The 18907-nt window shown below is 49.1% G+C and overlaps 2 protein-coding genes across 2 annotated transcripts; one reads left to right on the plus strand and one right to left on the minus strand.

The window, feature by feature from the left end:
* The first annotated feature begins 10419 nt into the window (after positions 1-10419).
* Positions 10420-10725, plus strand: LOC120684936. Its single transcript, XM_039966794.1, has one exon. It carries the CDS (start codon positions 10420-10422, stop codon positions 10723-10725), a length of 306 nt encoding a protein of 101 aa, XP_039822728.1.
* Positions 10726-18339: 7614 nt separating this feature from the next.
* On the minus strand, positions 18340-18693 carry LOC120684937. The gene has a single exon (XM_039966795.1). It carries the CDS (start codon positions 18691-18693, stop codon positions 18340-18342), a length of 354 nt encoding a protein of 117 aa, XP_039822729.1.
* Between the last annotated feature and the right edge of the window lie 214 nt (positions 18694-18907).

Below are 18907 nucleotides of genomic sequence, written 5' to 3' on the forward strand. Positions count from 1 at the left end.
CACCGATCCCGGTGCCGGCCTCTGCTCCTCTCCCACCGAGGCCACCGATCCACGGTCGCGTCAGCCCAAACTACGATGCGCGCAGTGTGATCCAAGGCCGACAGTAGGCGCGGCATCACGCTGACATCGATCGTGCGGCTGCCCGTGCAGAAGACGCGCGGGCATACGCGCCAAACCCGGAGTGCTCGCCACTCTGGCGAGGGGGACGCCCCTGCGACCCCAACGTTGACCATGACCGGAGTCCGAGCCCGGATCCTTTCGGATCGTGCGCCTTCCCCAGGGCAATCTGCGGGGCGCCTTTCCCCCAATGTTTCTGTCCACCGGCGAACGTTGTGAAATATACCAGGGATACGAACCCCTGTGTATGGATAGAGGATTACCGGCTCGGATGCCGAGCCGGAGGAGCGAACGACGACCGGTTCGTCATCCAGTACCTCCCTATCTGCTTGGGAGAGAACGTCTGCGCCTAGCAGGAGTTCTTGCCCGCCGACACCATTGGCAGCTAGGTGGACCTCCGGAGAGTTTTCATCGAAAACTTCCAGGGCATGTACGTTCGACCTGTCAACTCCTAGGAACTCAAGAGTTGCAAGCAGGAGCCCGGCGAGTCCTTGCGGGACTACATCCGGTGCTTCTCCAAGCAATGCAACTCACTTCCCGACGTCGTCGATGCCGATGTCATCAGTGCGTTCCTCAGCGGAACGAGCTGCAAGTCCCTAGTTCACAAGCTGGGGTGCTAGAAGCCGTGTACCACTCACGAGGTTCTGGACATCGCCACCAACCATGCCTCCATCAAGGAGGCAGTTGGAGCCATCTTTGTGCGGGAGCGGCCCGTGGCAAAGGCGAAACGAGCGGGCCACGAGGGGAGGAAGAACAAGAAGAATCATTGGCCACCCACCGTCGGCGAAGTCGCGGCGGCCGAATGCCAAGACAAGCGCCGTCCCAGGAACAGTCACTTTGACCAGCTCCTGGAGAAGCCGTGCACCAACCACGACTATCTGGTAGGTCACAAGTTCAAGGATTGTGACAAGATGAAGAGCCTTCATTTTTGTAGGTTCTTGGCCTATTTTAGAGCATGAAATGACGAGACCCGTGATCGAGCGCTAACACGGAGAAAGATGAGGGCCAAAGCCCAAAGGGAGGACCAAAGCCCATGTTGATTCGAAGCCCATTCACGCACATCCATCCTCCAAGAGAGCCCAAAGGACCGAGCCCACGAAGATGAGATCAAGATACTTTGGGATTAAGCAAAGCAAATGAAGATTTAAGGAAGGATTCCCTATCCTATCCTTTCCTCGAAGATATCTCCAAGATAACAACGTCCAAAGGGGTGCAATCATGAAGGACAGAAACTCTAGAAGATGTGAGGAGTCTACACGCGAAAGATGAGACCGAGGCGAGCCCGAAAGGGGGTAGGCCGGCCGGCCTAGCCCGTTTTTGAGGCGGTTCGGCCTCCCCTTCGACCGGTGGCTTCCTCGGCTTATAAATAGCTCGCACCTTATTCAACTCGTGGCATCCATCCACCCAGAACTCGACGAAAACCTAGGGCCAAGACCGGAGGGAGACGACGGCCGCCGCAAGTCTTCGAAGTTGTCTAGGAGATGGCTTAGGCCACCCCTAGCTGCCATGGCCTCCCTGCGTGGTTGTGCCATGGTGGAGTTCATGAGCTAGTTGGAGTCGTCAATGGTATGTACTCGGTGGTGATGATCCAAACGAATCTATTATGTGAGTAATGATAATTATGTCTTCCGAATCTATTAGCGATCATGTTCTCTCTTTCGATTTCGTTCTTTTCTTTGGGTTTGCTTCATCTTAGATCTATTATCGAGATAGATCACTTAGCATGATCTTGTAGTCATGGTGGCTAGGGGTTCATGGCGGAACTACCAAACGGGTTCGACTTGCTTCAGGGTATTTCGTTCAAAAGGGGGGCGTCGTGACAGGCCGTCTCCACAGAGTAGGCGGAGTATCGAGGGATCGGATTGGAGATTTTGAGTTTAAAGATGCTTTTGATTGAGATGCATGATTTATTTGCTCGTTAGCTTGAACTACAACTAGATGACGATAGGCCTAGTCATGTCTTTGGTTTTGCTATGATTAAGCCTATGTTCATGGATGAGATCAACCTTTACACATCACTCATATCTGTCAAATGTTTACCCTTTATATGCAATCAATGCTTCATGTTAGGATAGATCCGTTAGATTAGATGGAAAACCTTAGGTAGTTCTTTGTCGATCCACAGATTGATAAACCTTGGGGGAATACTCTAAGGGAAAAGCTACATGAACTGTGCGCTTGCGGTATACAAATCGGGGCGCTAAGGAGTGTCAACAAGCTTTTCTGGTGCCGTTGCCGGGGATCGGCAACACGAACCCTAGAGCGATCTATCTAGTTTTTGGACTTATCCTAATTTTATTATTGCATATATCCTGTGTTTCTTGTTTGTGTCCATGAATGCAGGTAAAACCCTAGACACAAAGCGATTGAGAAGTTCTCAATGTCCGCACTTTGACAAGTCCAATCTCACTCAAGCAAGTTGATGGCTACGTGAAGACCCGCTCTTTAGTGGTAGGTGCTAACTTTCGTTAGTGGCCCAGCATCCGCTATCGAGTCCCCACTCCCCAAAGCAAAAGATGATAAATAAGGTATGCCGCCATGTCAATTGATTTTAAAGACTAATGTTTTTGGAAAAAAATATTTGTTCAAGCAATAGGTATGAAGCATGCCCGCGAAGAAAATCGTGCGATCGGATTATCATCATCTCCAAAGTGTTACTGTTGTAATGATTTTTTCGTCCAAGATCAGAGAAGTACTATGAGCAAATAATAGATTATTTTGAAGCTCCATCAAGTCTACTTTCCAACGTATTAAGAATCATGAATTTTGGAGATCGGTGTGAAGAGTTATGATAAAATCTTTCAACACTGCGCGTTCTGAAATGTCTCGGGACAGAGCGTAGTGCCGGAGTAAAACGACCATAACTTCTTCATCCGGAGTCCGTTTGGGATCAATGACCACTCGTTGAAAAGGCAATTTCATAAGTCTTTCCATGGAGTAGAATTTTGGTACATGTTTTGTGCAGGATGATCAAGGAATTCAACGAAGAAGAGGCAGCAACAAACAATGGAGAAAGTGATGACGACGTCGCAAGATGTTTGGAGAACCTTGTGCACAAAAGTTGATGATTTAAAGTTGACCAACGCTAGAGGCAACAATATTAGAGGAACCATGATGCCACCCATCTTCTCCATGGGATGCTCAAGAAGCTTCTAGTCGAGTGCAATCAAAGAAAGAGACCGCTCTGATCATCGACACAAAGCACGGGAGCCTCCTTCGATCCCGACACCTTAGGCAAAGCAAGAACCATGGAGACAAATCATTGAAGCCATGCTACTCGCTGGTGAATCAATGGTGATGACCTTGAAGCCAAGGATGCACAACAAGACGCTCCGAAGACCACAAGATCAAGATCATCGACATCTTTGGACCGATTCGTAAGAAGTCATTGTTATCATCAATATTCTGCTCAACCTCAGAAGCAAATAGCAGCATATTTTTGGATATATTCAAAAGCTCCACGAAGTTCCCGTCCCAACGAATCAAGAACCAAGTCAATCGGAGATTCCTACAAGCGGGTATGGCCAAAACATTGAAGGTTGTGCACTCTGGAAATTTCTGGACAGCACGCAGCGCCAAAAGTGAAACGGACATAACTCCCTCGTTTGGACTCTGTTTAAAGCGAATGACCACTCGTTAGAAAGGTAATTTCATTAAATTTTTGATAGAGCTATATTTTGATATATGTTATGTTGAGTATACAGGAGAGATTTCACAAAGAAGAGGCAGGAGCAACGCGATGAGAACAAGATAGAAAAGATGACGATGACAACAATGAAGGGGACCTTGGGCGATGCTTTCATCAAGCGTACATGATAAAATTCAGAGGCTTGGAGCATAGGAAGAACCCTAATGACATTGGCAAATGAAGGCACAAGTGGTCGACCTTCGACAAACGAAGATGTTGCAAACAAACCACAACAGATTACAAGAGCGCAACATTCAACATATGGAGACGTGAGAAGCAAACCACGACGGACCACGAAGGATGCATCAAGATTAAGGTATGAAAAAGCACCATGACTCCAATGACTCCAATGAGTATGAAAAAGCTCCGAGGCTAAGGTATACATTGAATTCTCAAGCATTTATTGGTTTAGTTGATAATCTTTAAAAAATCTCATGCTCAAACCGATAGTCGGAATGAAAGTTTAAATTCTATGCCTTATTCTTTTGATGATAGGCTCGAGTTTCTTGAGAAAGTTGATTTCATGCTTAAAGAATCTCTGCCTAATAATGAGCTCCGCGCTATGCAAGAAACACATGCTGCATTTAATTACACCATGCCTTGTTGATGAAATTTAATTGAGGATGTGATTATGTTGCATATGTTTACAAATAATTGCAAATCTCGATCTTGCTTTGCGCTTGGTCAAGCTCATGATCCTAAAAGAGCACATGTCGGGAGAAGCCCCGAATTTCACTAACCATGCAGGACATGAAACTCAAATGATGAGGAGGGAAACTGTGCCCAAAATTTTGAACACCATCATCAACATCTTCAAGTTTCAAGAACGGACGTCGCTAAGCCTCATAAATTTTGTGCACAAGTCCAGAGATTTACAATGCAAGAAAGTTGAATATTCAGGATCTCCATCAAGTCCTCGGTTCAACGCATTCATGATTGATACAATTGAAGACCCATGGGAGGAGCTATGTCTCAAACACCGGAGATGCACATGCTGAAATCAGCACGGAGCAGATTGTTGTGACAGGGAAAAAGGGGCATAACTCCCTCAATTGGAATGCGTTTTGGGCAAATGAAGACTTGTTGGAAAGAAGATTTCGTGCACCTTGCATTGGATCAATTGGTTGGCGCAACTCCCAATTTTGATAGAGAACAAAATCCGTGAAAAGAAAGGTAGCGACGAAGGACAACAAAGAAGGAGGTGACGATGATGTGAGAGACGATTGGACAAGTTTTCATTAAGCGTGATTGATCATGTGCAACATGGGAAGTGGAATAAGAGTTGCATGGAACACCTTCACCTCTTGCATGAAGGACCATGGCTTCGCATTAATTTGAAGGTAAGAAAGTCGAGCTCTATGACTTTAAATGAAGCGCTTTGCGGGAGGCATCCCGATCTTTTATTTTATATATATTAATATGACCGTCTACATTGCACTCTTTAATCGGAATATCAAGTAACATTATACCATTGCTCTAACAAAAACCACAACTTCATGTTGTTCATTCTAAATGTTATTGAGGGAGCACTTTGTTATTTGATCTTGGGAAACTTGTAGACCTTTTTGTGTGCCTATTAGTGTTTTGAGTCTTTTTCTTTGTGTCTTTTTAGAGAGATTTATGAAGCATTGCACCACCCTTTGATTTTAATCTTGTGGCTAATTAACTTAGGCTAACTTTTTGTTTTGTTTTAGACCACCTCATCATGTCATATCATTTTATTCACCCACCCCGTGTTGCATTGCATACCATGTTGTTCGTCTCACCCTTGCATTGCATTGCATGTTGCATTTAAAAAAACCTTTTCTAAAAACATTGACTAGCCTCGCTTTTGAGATCCTAAAACCCTTAGGAAAACCACTCATAGAGCAATCCCAAAACCATAGGGTATGTTTTTCATTCAAAAAAAATCTAACTTTTGTTTCTCTCTAGTTTTTTTTTGAAACCACCTTAGATAGAATTTCTATACCCAACACTCTCTCTTCAAAATTTTGTTTTAAGCCAAAAATATAGGAAACCCATAAACCTACTTCTAAAACCTTGTTAGCTCGGTTGCTTGATCCTTTTTTAATAAATAACCTTTTCATTGACAAAAGCCTCACTTCTTATGAAGTGTCGCGAAGGCTTTTTGTCACTCTTAGCAATTGTTTTTGAATAAACTAGTTGCGGAACAACATTGAAAGGTCCTTTCAACCTTGCTAACACTTGTTTTTGCTAACTTTGCATTTGCACTTTGCATCCATTCCATTGTTCATGCCCTCATTTTTGCTAGCTTGGTCTCAATCTTATTGATGTATGCTTTCCTATCCATGTAATGCTTATCATGATAGCATTTACCTTTTGCAATCTTGTGTAAACGTGGTGTTTAAACTTGTTTGCGGACCTCTATCTTTAAGCTCTTTTGACCAAGATAGCAATCCATTTTCCTCTCATTTGCATACACACCTCCCACTTGCATTCTCATACACCCATTAAATTTAATTTTCACTAGACTAATTATGCCACAAGTTAAGTATCTTAGGGGATGTTTTTGGTTTGTTGGCAATAGTTTCTACTCCCAACTGTCACCTTGGGAGTAGATTGTGCACTTGAATTATTTTGCAGGCATGACAAAGCGTTCCCATAAATTCGTGATCAAAGAAGAAATCAAATTCGTCAACATCTCCAAAGTTCTAGAGCAAGCCCCGCTGTTTTCATCAAATTTTGCAAATGGACAGAGATGTACAAGGAAGAAAAAGTTGATATTCAGAAGCTTCATGAAATTCCCGTTCCAACGCATCCAAGATCAATAAATTTGAAGACCTGTACAAGGAGATATGGCAAAAACTTTGGACGCTGCGCGTTCTGAAATTCGGAACAGATTGCAGCGCTGGGATAAAATGGACACAACTCTCTTGTTCAGAATCAATTTTGGGCAAATAAGGACTCGTTGGAAAGGAAAATTCGTGCACTTCGCAATGGATCAATATTTCAGTAGGTTATGTTCTGGAAATTGAAAGAAAAATTCGTGAAGATGAGGCAGCAATGGGACAACGAGGAATTGAAAGAGGCGCCGACGATGAGAAGCAAAGATTGGGACCATGACTTAGTACAAGAAGAAGTTGAGGGAAATTGAGGCAACAAAGGTGAAGACACATTGAAGATGATATTCATACACATGAGGGAAGGACTTCAAGAATTGCAAGATGGTCCATCTTCTCCTTCTACGCCTAGCATCATGCTAAGCATGGGGGGAATTTCGTGGACAAGGAAGAAAGATCTCATGGAGTAAGATAATCACGGTTGCCACAAGATGCTCATGATTCTTCTTCCATGCTTAGCACAATGCTTAAGTATGGGGGAGGCCGCGCTACACTTCATTACGAGCATCGAGAAGGACGGTAATTCTTCCTCAACTCTCTCTTTTTCTAAATGCTTGTACATATATGCCTTCAACCATAGATGCAACCTTTGTATATATCTCTCAACCTATCACATGGCTTCTAGGAGGACAACCTAGTTTTGTTTTTATTTTCAATAAGTGTAGGATCACCATCACTTTGTGCTCACCACATTGATACATTTTGGCAATGCCTTATGCTTATGGAAAAATGATGAAAGTTGCCGCTTTGTTTTACCTACGCTATGTTGTATATGACTTGACCATTTGCTCTCAATTAAATGGAATTAAATGATTAAATACTGGCTCTTTTATTTGTGGAGGTTAAATGACTAAATTCTAAACCCACATATTCTATGTAGCTCTTTGATTTAAGTCTACCGATGACTTTACACCTTGTGTTGTTTAATTTGAAAACTTAATTCCTATGCTATCTGCATTTGTGAATCTCTTGCAAAGTTCTACCTACCAAAGCCTATACATACATATTCTTTCATGATGAAATATTTAGATTGCAAACTTATATTTTGATGAGTTGGATTAAGATTGATTTCTTTGGTATGAGACTAAGAAGCTGGCCATTCCATTTTTTTGTGTAACCTTCTTTTTGCTAGCCTATTTATCCATGCATTGTGAGTTTCTACTTCGGGAATTTTGCAAACCTCGCCGGATATCCACCCTAAATCAAAAAATATCTTTTTGTGATTACCTCCTTGACCACAACCCAATTTGAGTATGGATTATCATTTTGACGGAATCAAAAGAATCAAGGGCACCATATAAAGAAAAGTTTTGGGAGACAAGGCTCTCCGGAGATTCAAGTGGTTCTATGAAGAAGAAGGTGAATTTGAGATACTTACCCTAGCTAGTTGGTTCTCCCACTATTCATACTCGAGGCCGAGCATTCGTTCAAGCATGGGGGGATGGCTGAGTAAGTATTCTATGTTATCAAAAGTTCTAAGGAGCAAAAAGAAAGAAAAAAAAGAGAAAGAAAGAGGAAAATAGAAGAAGAAAAAAAGAAGAGAAGAATAAAATTCTCCTTAGCTCTTTTTGGCTTCATTAATTTTCCAAGTTACTTTGAAGAATTATTCCATACTCAAATCTTCCAATCATGTGCAATCCGATAACGAGAACTTCATTTGTGTCTCGGGATCATCCATTTGCCACTTGCACATGTCCACCTATCTAAATGTGTGTATTTCATCTTTCTCCCTCTCCAACATTATTTTCCAATGGCCTTTTTGACTAGTCTCAGTAAATCCAATAGATCTCTCTCTTAGTTTGACAATATTTCAGATATAATGTTTTGCTAGGATTATTTTTACCTACCAAGCTCCACATAAGCCTTCCACTTTTACATATGAGTAGAATAGGTTGAAGACAATCTAATGTAGGCTTGAGCGACTTGATGAGATGAGTATTTCCATGATCTTTTGCAAGAGAACCTCACTTATGTTTGATATGCATTCTTTTGAAAACTCTTCACGATGAAACAAGGTAAAGGTTTGAAGTTCGCTTAAGTTTGAGAGCATTGCATTTATCTATTATTGTGGCTTGTTCTTTAATTGCTAGTCTATCTTCCATAATGAAAAAGTAGCCGGTCAAAACATGAACTTAAATGCTAAATACTTGAGAGAGTAATATGTCTTGTTATGTATGACTAAGTGCAGAGAGGACATTGAGGGGCAACGCTGATTTCTTTATAAGCAAAGCTCCTGGACTTACTCGAGGACGAGCAAGGTTTAAGCATGGGGGGAATGTTGGCGCTCCTTAAGTACCCCTTTTATCCCTTGTTTATCCTTGATAATGGCATGAATTTAATATCAAAATCACTAACCATCCTAACCCCGGCCTAATTATTGGTCATTTTCACGTTTGCACATATATTTTGGAGGAACTTCGTTTTTGCAGGTTCTTGGCCTATTTTAGAGCATGAAATGACGAGGCCCGTGAACGAGCGCTAACACGGAGAAAGACGAGGGCCAAAGCCCAAAGGGAGGACCAAAGCCCATGTTGATTCGAAGCCCATTCACGCACATCCATCCTCCAAGACAGCCCAAAGGACCGAGCCCACGAAGATGAGATGAAGAAACTTCGGGATTAAGCAAAGCAAATGAAGATTTAAGGAAGGATTCCCTATCCTATCCTTTCCTCGAAGATATCTCCAAGATAACAACGTCCAAAGGGGTGCAATCATGAAGGACAGAAACTCTAGAAGATGCGAGGAGTCTACACGCGAAAGATGAGACCGAGGCGAGCCCGAAAGGGGGTAGGCCGGCCTAGGCCCATGGGGCCGGCCGGCCTAGCCCATTTTTGAGGCGGTTCGGCCTCCCCTTCGACCGGTGGCTTCCTCGGCTTATAAATAGCACGCACCTTATTTAACTCGTGGCATCCATCCACCCAGAACTCGACGAAAACCTAGGGCCAAGACCGGAGGGAGACGACGGCCGCCGCAAGTCTTCGAAGTTGTCTAGGAGATGGCTTAGGCCACCCCTAGCTGCCATGGTCTCCCTGCATGGTTGTGCCATGGTGGAGTTCATGAGCTAGTTGGAGTCGTCATTGGTATGTACTCGGTGGTGATGATCCAAACGAATCTATTATGTGAGTAATGATAATCATGTCTTCCGAATCTATTAGCGATCATGTTCTCTCTTTCGATTTCGTTCTTTTCTTTGGGTTTGCTTCATCTTAGATCTATTATCGAGATATATCACTTAGCATGATCTTGTAGTCATGGTGGCTAGAGGTTCATGGCGGAACTACCAAAGGGGGTTCGACTTGCTTCAGGGTATTTCGTTCAAAAGGGGGGTGTCGTGACAAGCCGTCTCCATAGAGTAGGCGGAGTATCGAGGGATCGGATTGGAGATTTTGAGTTTAAAGATACTTTTGATTGAGATGTATGATTTATTTGCTCGTTAGCTTGAACTACAACTAGATGACGATAGGCCTAGTCATGTCTTTGGTTTTGCTATGATTAAGCCTATGTTGATGGATGAGATCAACCTTTACACATCACTCATATCTGTCAAATGTTTACCCTTTATATGCAATCAATGCTTCATGTTAGGATAGATCCGTTAGATTAGATGGAAAACCTTAGGTAGTTCTTTGTCGATCCACAGATTGATAAACCTTGGGGGAATACTCTAAGGGAAAAGCTACACGAACCGTGCGCTTGCGGTATACAAATCGGGCGCTAAGGAGCGTCAACAGGCGCCCAGCCTATGCCAAGTTCATGGCGGTGCCCAACTACACCTACCACAAGCTGAAGCTGTTGGGTCCAAATGGAGTCGTCACCGTGAGCGGCTCCTTCGAGCAGGCCTACGCCAACAGTCGCGAGCACTTCGACCTCGCCACCACCTCCGCGAATTCGGCGGAGCTCAGCCAGCTTCGCGCCACCACCGCCGAGTGTCATCCTAACCTTGGTAAGCCCAGCCAGGAACCGACTTTTGTCTCGACTGAAGAGACCAAGTCAGTCGTGGTCAACGACGCCGACCCATCCAAGATAGTGCGGGGCGGCTCCCAGCTGTCGGCCAAATAGAAACTCGTGCTCGTCGGCTTCCTCCGCGCCAACAAGGACACTTTTGCCTGGAAGCCGTCCGACATGCCGGGCATCCCAAGGGAGGTCGCCGAGCACGAGCTCCGCATTTTGCCGGGATCCAAGCCCGTCCAGCAATGACTACGCCACTTCGACGACGAGAGGCGTAGGGCCATAGGAGAGGAGATAGCTAAACTGTTAGCTGCCGGCTTCATAAATTAAGTCTACCACTCTGACTGGCTCTCTAACCCAGTCCTTGTAAAGAAGAAAACCAGTCAATGGAGGATGTACGTTGACTACACCAGCCTGAACAAGGCGTGCCCCAAAGACCCTTTTCCTTTGCCTCGAATATATCAGATAATCGATTCCACTTCCGGGTGTGAGATCTTATCTTTTCTAGATGCTTACTCTGGCTATCACCAGATAGGGATGAAGTAATCCGACCAGCTCGTGACATCCTTCATCACCCTGTTCGGCTCGTACTATTATGTCTCTATGCCGTTCGGGCTCAAGAATGCGGGCGCAACATACCAGCGATGCATGCAGACCTGCTTCGCCGACCAGATTAATCCGTCGACTGACCCCGACCGACCGGATCCGCCTCGAGCAACGGTCGCGGTCTACGTTGATGACATCGTCGTCAAGACCCCACGCGCGGACGACCTAGTCGCTACCTTGAGCGCCACATTCACAAACCTCAAGAGGTTTAACATCAAGTTGAACCCCGAGAAGTGCACGTTCGGGGTCCCCAAGGGCAAACTCCTCGGGTACATGGTATCCGAGCGTGGCATCGAAGCCAATGGCGACAAAATCACAGCCATAACCAACATGGGTCCGATCTGTGGCGTCAAGAGTGTTTAGAGGTTAACCGGGTGCCTAGCAGCCCTCAGTCGGTTCATCGCCCGACTGGGCGAGCGAGGCTTGCCACTATACAAACTCCTAAAGAAGTCCGACACCTTTGTCTGGACAGTGGAGACACAGGCGGCCCTCGACCGCATCAAAACCCTCCTATCCTCTGCTCCGGTGCTCGTCACACCAGACCCATGTGAACCCCTTTTGCTTTACCTAGCAGCCACCAACCATGTGGTCAGCGCCGCTTTGGTGGTAGAAAGGGAGGAGCTGGGACATGCCCTTAAAGTCCAACAACCTGTGTACTTTGTCAGCGAGGTACTAACCGACACCAAGTCGCGATACCTACAGACACAAAAGCTCCTTTACGCCGTCGTCATGGCGACCATGAAGCTGCAACACTACTTCACCGAGCATGAGGTGTCGGTCGTTACCTCATTCCCACTCGGCGAGGTAGTCCGCAACCGCGACGCCGTGGGGCGGATCTCCAAGTGGGCGATCGAGCTGATGGGCTACAAAGTCAAGTTCATGCCACGCACGGCGATAAAGTCTCAGGCTCTGGCCGGTTTCATCACCGAGTCGACGGAAGTCCAAACCCCGACCCCAGAAAGCTCCCATGAGTATTGGACCCTCTACTTTGATGGGTCGATCATGGGACCCGGCGCGGGGGCCGGAGTCATCTTGGTGTCCACGGAGGGAGGCAAGTTTCGGTACGCAGTCTGTCGGAATGTTATTCCGGCCAGTCCACCAAGGGTGTACCCGGCGGTAGAGTTTTAGGATGGGGATCTCAGGACCAAGAGCTCAATGGTAACACGAAGATGTAGGGACTTAGATGGGTTCGGGCCACGATGTGCGTAATACCCTACGTCCTGTGTTCGGGGTTGTATTAGTGTTTCTAGAATGCTGCGAAAAGAAGGAGTCTCTATGGGTCTTCCTACGCCTCCTTTATATAGACCAGGAGCCGTAGGGGTACAAGGAAGGTATGCTCGGGTTGGTTTACAAGGAAGGAGGTCGGTTAAGATCCCTAGATATGCAGGCTTCTAGCTGGAGCCTCTCATGCTGATCTACTGAAGATCCTTTCTGCACACAGCCGAGTCCTGCACGCCGAGTAGTCATAGCCGAGTCACCGAGTAGGGTAGTCGCCCGGGTTCGGGGACCCCACTCGGCAGGGAGGTACATAGATCTACCTCCGTCAAGCCCCCGAGCGCTGGAGGGCTGAGTTGATGCTTGTCGTACTGGATGAGGCCTTTCGGTGCTCTTTATAAATGTCTGTCATTGATATAGATCCAGAAAGGGATGCGCCCCAGGGCGCACTCGTTGGGTGTAGCCCCTGAGCCTCGAAAGGTTTTGGAGAAGCATTTCGAGGGTCAAAGAACTGATCTTCGACTCCTGTCAATCCGAATGCATGACCACTTAGCAAACGTCTTTGTTACACCAATCCCCTGAGGACATCGGTCCTTAGCTACCTCGAGATAGCCGCCACATATGAATCTGACTCGGTCCCCTGACCCTGAAGCCCTGGTTTGAGTCACTGTGACTTTCTGAGTGGTTCCGGCATCCAGTCCCTGAAGCCCTAGCTGAGTCACAGAGATACACCGGGTTACATATGGTGCCTAGCCCCCGAGCAGGGTCGCTGTCGGAGTCACGGAGACACTCTGAGTAGTCGTGGCGTCCGGGCCCTAAGGCCCTGGCTGGGTCACAGAGACACGTCAGGTCGTAGGTGGTGCCCAGCCCCCAAGCAGGGTCGCTGGCGGAGTCACGGAGATGCGCCGAGTAGTCACGACGTCCGGGCCCTAAGGCCCCGGCTGGGTCACGGAGACACGCCGGGTCGTAGGTGGCACCCAGCCCCCGAGCAGGGTCGCTGGCGGAGTCACAGAGACACGCCGAGTAGTCACGGCGTCCGGGCCCTGAGGCCCTGGCTGGGTCACAAAGACACGTCGGGTAGTAACAGGAATATTTAAAGCATATTCGTATTACGGTAAAAAAATCAAACTGTTATCTCCCCGTGCGGATCTGACGCGCCTGACAGAGGAGCGGGGCTGTCAGGGTCAACGGTAAAAAGAAAGTTACAGTTTATCCCGCTCCGTTCGCCGTAAGATTCCCGGCCCGATCTGATCCGGCCATTGATTTCGGATCTGCCTGTTGCGCAGCCTCCGATATTTAAATAGGGGAAGTGGCGCGGAGCGGTCACCCTGTTCCCGAGCACTCCAGAGCTTTCTGCCGCCTTGCCGACTCGGTGAGTTTCCAGAGCTCTCGGCTTCCTTGCTCCGCGTGATTTCCACCCCTCTCCTGAGCTTCGCTGCCATCGCCATGGCCGCCACTCCCGCTGCTTCATCGTCTTCGACCTCGGGGAGCACCGGAGATGCTCCGCCACCATCATCGTGGCAGAAGTGTACGTTCTAGGAGAGCAAAATTCAAGACATGGTGGAGCGCAGCATCCTCCCGGAGAAGCAGATCTCCGGGTGGCGGTGTTGCTACGGGGAGGAATTTTTGTCGGAGGACATGGACCAGGCGGTTGTGTTCAAGTCTTTCTATGAGAAGGGCCTCGCGCTGCCCGCGGGGGCTTTCTTCCGCGGGCTTCTTCACTTCTACGGGCTCGAGGTAACACATCTCAAGCCCAACTCAATCGCCCAAATCACCATCTTCATCCACCTCTGTGAGGGGTACCTGGGGTTCGCTCCCCACTTCAACTTGTGGCGGGCTCTGTACCGCCTCAAGGGGCACCGTCCAACATTCACCGGAATGTTGTGGGCGGGGCCACCTTCTCGCTGCGCTAGGGGAGCGTCTACCCCGACTTCGAGCTCTGCAACACCAACAAGGGGTGGGCGCGGGAATGGTTCGTGGTGTCGAACCCGGTGCCCTGCCTCCCGTCGCGCACCGGCCGTGTACCAGAGTACAAGGCATGCTGGGAGGAGCCGCCGACTGCCGAGGAAATGGCACAGGTTGAGCGCCTCATCTAGGAGATCGCCCACTTGTTGGCGCAAGGGCTGACAGGGGCCGTGGTGGCCCTCTCCTTCTGCAAGCGGCTGATGCAGCCAATCCAGGAGAGGGTCTACCCGGCCTTCGAGTACTGGGGTCGTCAGGACCCAACCCGGGGATAGGAGCGCAAAGTTCCCCGGGAGGAGATCGCCAACTGGGTCGCCCGCATCATGGCGGGGCAGATCCGGGACAAGGGCTGCCCGAAAGCCCTCTGCCTGAAGCGGCCGACTGATGCCGTAAGTTTTCTTGAGTCTTTCGAGTCGTTTTCTTCTCTTCCAAGTTGTTTCCTCTATTTTTACTCTGTTTTTCTGACGAACCCGTTGGATTGTGATAAAACTCGGATCTTCTGTAGGCCAAGGCCTTGGAGTACTGGTCCCCCACTCCTCTGCCTGAGGGGGACCCTGGCAAGGATGCCGCCTCCCCCACCGAGCTGCGCCAGCCGGCAGAGGAGGAGATAGAGTTCTCCTCCGACTCCTCCATGGGTATCGAGTTGGAGGTGGAGATCACCGGTGCCTTGGGGCCACCGTCGTCGGCCGCCCCGAGGAGGAAGACGCATCACGCCATGAAGAAGATTCTGCTATCGAAGGCGGGATTGACAGTGGTGCAAAGGTCACTGAGGAGCTCGACCCTTAAGGGTATGAGCAAAGTCTGGGGAGCGTCGGCGCCCCCGGCTACTGCTATAGTGGGGTCGGCGTCGGCCGGCCCCCAAGCCGAAAAGGAAGCGGCCCAGGGACTGTGCCAACTGCGCGGGGAAGTGACGCCCCCGCGTCCTAGATCCGGTGCTCAGCCGGCCGCACCGCTGAATCTCAAGTTCGCGCTGCGCCGGAGCGGCGTGTAAGTATCTTGATCATCCATAGTGATTCTTGCTCAAATTCTCTTTCCTAGAGCTGTGCTGAGCGCCTTATTTGTTGATACAGGAGGGCATTGCTTAGCGGTGCTAAGAGGAAGGCAGAGGGGTCGTCCACCGAGGGCGGCTCCAGTGATGCCGCGATACTGACCTCGCCGCGGGTGTGTCCGGCGAAGAGCCATGCCCACCACGAGGAGGAGAAGAAGAAGGAGGAGGAGGAGGCCAGCAACAGGGTCTCTCCTCCTGCCCAAGACGTGGAGATGCAGGACCCGCCCCATGACGAAGGGGCGGCACAGGTGGTGGTCATGGCCCATGAGGTCCCGACCATTGAGGTGGCGAGGACTGAGGTGGTCCCAGCCATCGAGGCGGGGAGGACCCAGGCAGAGTCCTCGGAGGGAGCCCGGGCCCCACAAGTGAATGAGGAGGCCGAGAAGGACGAATCGCTCGCCGGCCACCTAGTCGAGGCCGCCAAAATGACCCATGAGTAGGTCGAAGTAAGTCTCCTGCCTCGCTCTTTTTGTAGCCGACTTGTTCTTGTAGATGTCATCTTGTAACGCCGAGTTGTTCTCCAGGCTTTGGTGGAGCTGTCGGAGCAGGCCGCCCAGGAGCTGGCCGAGGGGAGCACCGCCATCGGTCGGGTGGCAGAGCTCGATGCCAGGGTGGCCGAGCTGGAGGCACATGGCCGCCGTTTGGAGGCTGAGAAGATGAAGGCTGAGGTAGCTCTGCGCAAGGAGAAGCGCGGCAAGGAGTCGAATCAATGTCTGCCAGGTCCTTTTTGCACTGTTTTGCCTCTGACTTGCTTTTTGTTTAGAGCTGGAGGCCTGCACCAAGGCCAACAAGGAGCTGCATAAGCTCCGGGAGGTGGCTGAGGCCTGGGAGGCTGCCACCGAAGAGAAGCTTCGCCTGGAGCAACAGACTCGTCGAGGTATAATTCGGAAATCATACAGCCATTGGGTGTGTGTCATTTTTTGGCAGCTTGGGCTGACCCAGCCGAGTGCTTCTTTTGCAGAAGCGAAGCATTAGGCGGCACAAGGCCGGGCGACACTGGATCGCCTGAGCAGGCCGTTGGAGGCTCTGCTCAGGGCGTTCGAGCCCGAGGGCATGGCGGCGGCCGAGAGCCTATCTGAGAGGCTGGAGACATCCCGTGGCCGACTGGAGGCCTTCGTCAAGGGAGCTGCCAGGGATGCCATGCAGCACATATTGGGACTGGTGAAGTCCCATCTCCCGGAGGCTGATCTGGATCCAGTGGGGGGCGGCGTTCCTACTGACTGCTCAGAGGCGAATTGGGAGGCCAAACATGTTGCTGTCCTGGAGATCGCAAAGCGGATCATGGCCGACTTGTAGGCTGCTGGCCTCCAAGATTTTCTGTTGTTTTATTTTGCTGCAAGAAAAGTTGGTCAGGATGGACCGACTTAGAAACAATATTTATGTAAATAATGATTATTTTAGTTATTTTTAAGTTATGCCCACGGTCCAAGTTCTTTTCTGAATTTGCCGAGTAGGTGGAAGGCGGACTCTGAGCCCTTTTGATAGCACTTGAGAGCTGATCATCAATGTGTGCAGTGAGTTAGGGTGACAAGAGTGGTTCCAGGATGTACTCAGTTGTGTTCATTAAGAGCAGACCGGGTTGTTCTTGTCCGACTGGTCGGACTCTGAGTGGGGGCTGGCTGGGTGACCGAGACGCAGCCCCCGAGCGTGTTGAGAACGACTCAGTAAAGAACGAAAAGCAAGTAGAATGTGATGTATAAAATGCAACAAACTTTATTAAATGAGTAGATGGTACATAGCTTTGCATTTCCTTTGCTTCTACGGATAGAAGCGGCGTAGGTGCTCGATATTCCATTTGTTGCCCATGTCTGTACCGTCTTGCCTTTGTAGGTGGTAGGTTCCAGGAACCACTATCCCACTGATGATGAAGGGACCTTCCCATGGGGAAGACAGCTTATGAGCGCTGGTTGTCGACTGGATTCGTCGTAGAACCAGGTCACCGACGTTGAAGTCTCTCTCATGGATGTTGCGATCATGATAGTGCCAGAGCTGCTGCTCCTATCTCGCGTGTTGTATGGAGGCCGTCAGGCGATGCTCCTCTGCCGAGTCGATGTCAGTGCATCGAGTCGACTCGGCTTTGTTTTCATCGTAGTTCTGGATGCGCGGAGCACCAAAAGCTATGTCTGAAAGCAAGACTGCTTCAGAATCGTACACCATGAAGAATGGCGAGTAGCCGGTAGTCCGACTTCTTTGCGTGCGGAATCCCCAAACTACTCCGGGTAGTTCTTGGAGCCACTTTGCACCGTACTTTTTGATCGGATAGAAAATTCTGGCGTTGAGCCCCTGGAGGATCAAACCATTGGCCCTTTTGACTTGGCCATTGCACCTGGGGTGCATCACAGAGGCGTAGTAGATGTCGATGCAGCTCTCTTGGCAGTAGTCCCAGAACTCGGAGCCTGTGAACGAGGTACCCAGATCAGTAATGATCCGATTAGGCACAACGAAACGGTGTGATATCTCCTCGATGAACTCGGCTGCCTTAGCTGCTGTAGTTGTCGTCATTGGCTTGACTTCAATCCATTTTGTCAACTTATCGATCGCCACGAATATGTGGATGTATCCACCCACGGCCGTCTTTAAGGGTCTCACCGAGTCGAGTCCTCAGCAGGCGAATGGCCAGGAAGGCGGTATAGTCCGTAGGGTCTGAGCCAGGACACGTTGCTGCTTGGAGAAGAACTGGCACCCGGGACATTGCCTGACGATGTTCTGAGCATCGGCCAGGGCCGTGGGCCAGTAGAAGCCTAATCGGAAGTCTTTCCCCACGAGGGTAGAGGCGCCCGCGTGGTTACCGCAGATACCCGAGTGGATATCACTAAGGAGTTGGACTCCTTCATCCTATGAGATGCATTTGCACAGGGTTCCTGAGGATGCCGAGTGCCTGAACAACTCGGTTCCTATAACGATGTAGTTGCTGGATCGGCAGCAAGCTTCTGTTGCTCATTTCCCTTTGGGTAGCTTTTGTTGTTCTTGATGAAGTCGATAATGGGAGAGCGCCAATCGGTGTCGAGAGTCAGAACCTGCTGCCCTATGGACGGGACCAAGTCGAGCTTTGTGGGAGGTTCCTCTTCAATCTTCACTGTCGGGCTGTTGAGTGCTTGAATGAACACGCCGGGTGGTACGATCGATCGCTTGGATCCGAGCTTGGATAGAACGTCTGCTGCCACATTGTCGTCCCTGGGGACGTGGTGGAACTCCAGACCATAGAATTTGCCTTCAAGCTTCCTGATCTCCCTGCAATAAGCGTCCATCTTCTCCTTGGTGCACTCCCAGTCTTTGTTTACTTATTGTATGACGACTTTGGAATCACCATAAGCCAACAGACACTTGATGCTGAGTGTGATGGCGATCCAGAGACCATGAATGAGAGCTTCATACTCGGCAGCGTTGTTTGTAGCCTTGAAAAGTAACTGGAGGACGTATTTGAGTTGTTCACCTTTGGGGGAGGTGAAGAGGACTCTAGCG

This window comes from Panicum virgatum, chromosome 8N (assembly GCF_016808335.1).
Source record: "Panicum virgatum strain AP13 chromosome 8N, P.virgatum_v5, whole genome shotgun sequence".
Taxonomy (NCBI): Eukaryota; Viridiplantae; Streptophyta; class Magnoliopsida; order Poales; family Poaceae; genus Panicum; species Panicum virgatum.

What these genes read in the sequence shown, in the direction of transcription:
- LOC120684936 (XM_039966794.1), top strand. Translation starts at nt 10,420, where the DNA reads ATGGCGGTGCCCAACTACACCTACCACAAGCTGAAGCTGTTGGGTCCA.
- LOC120684937 (XM_039966795.1), bottom strand. Translation starts at nt 18,693, where the DNA reads ATGGACGCTTATTGCAGGGAGATCAGGAAGCTTGAAGGCAAATTCTAT.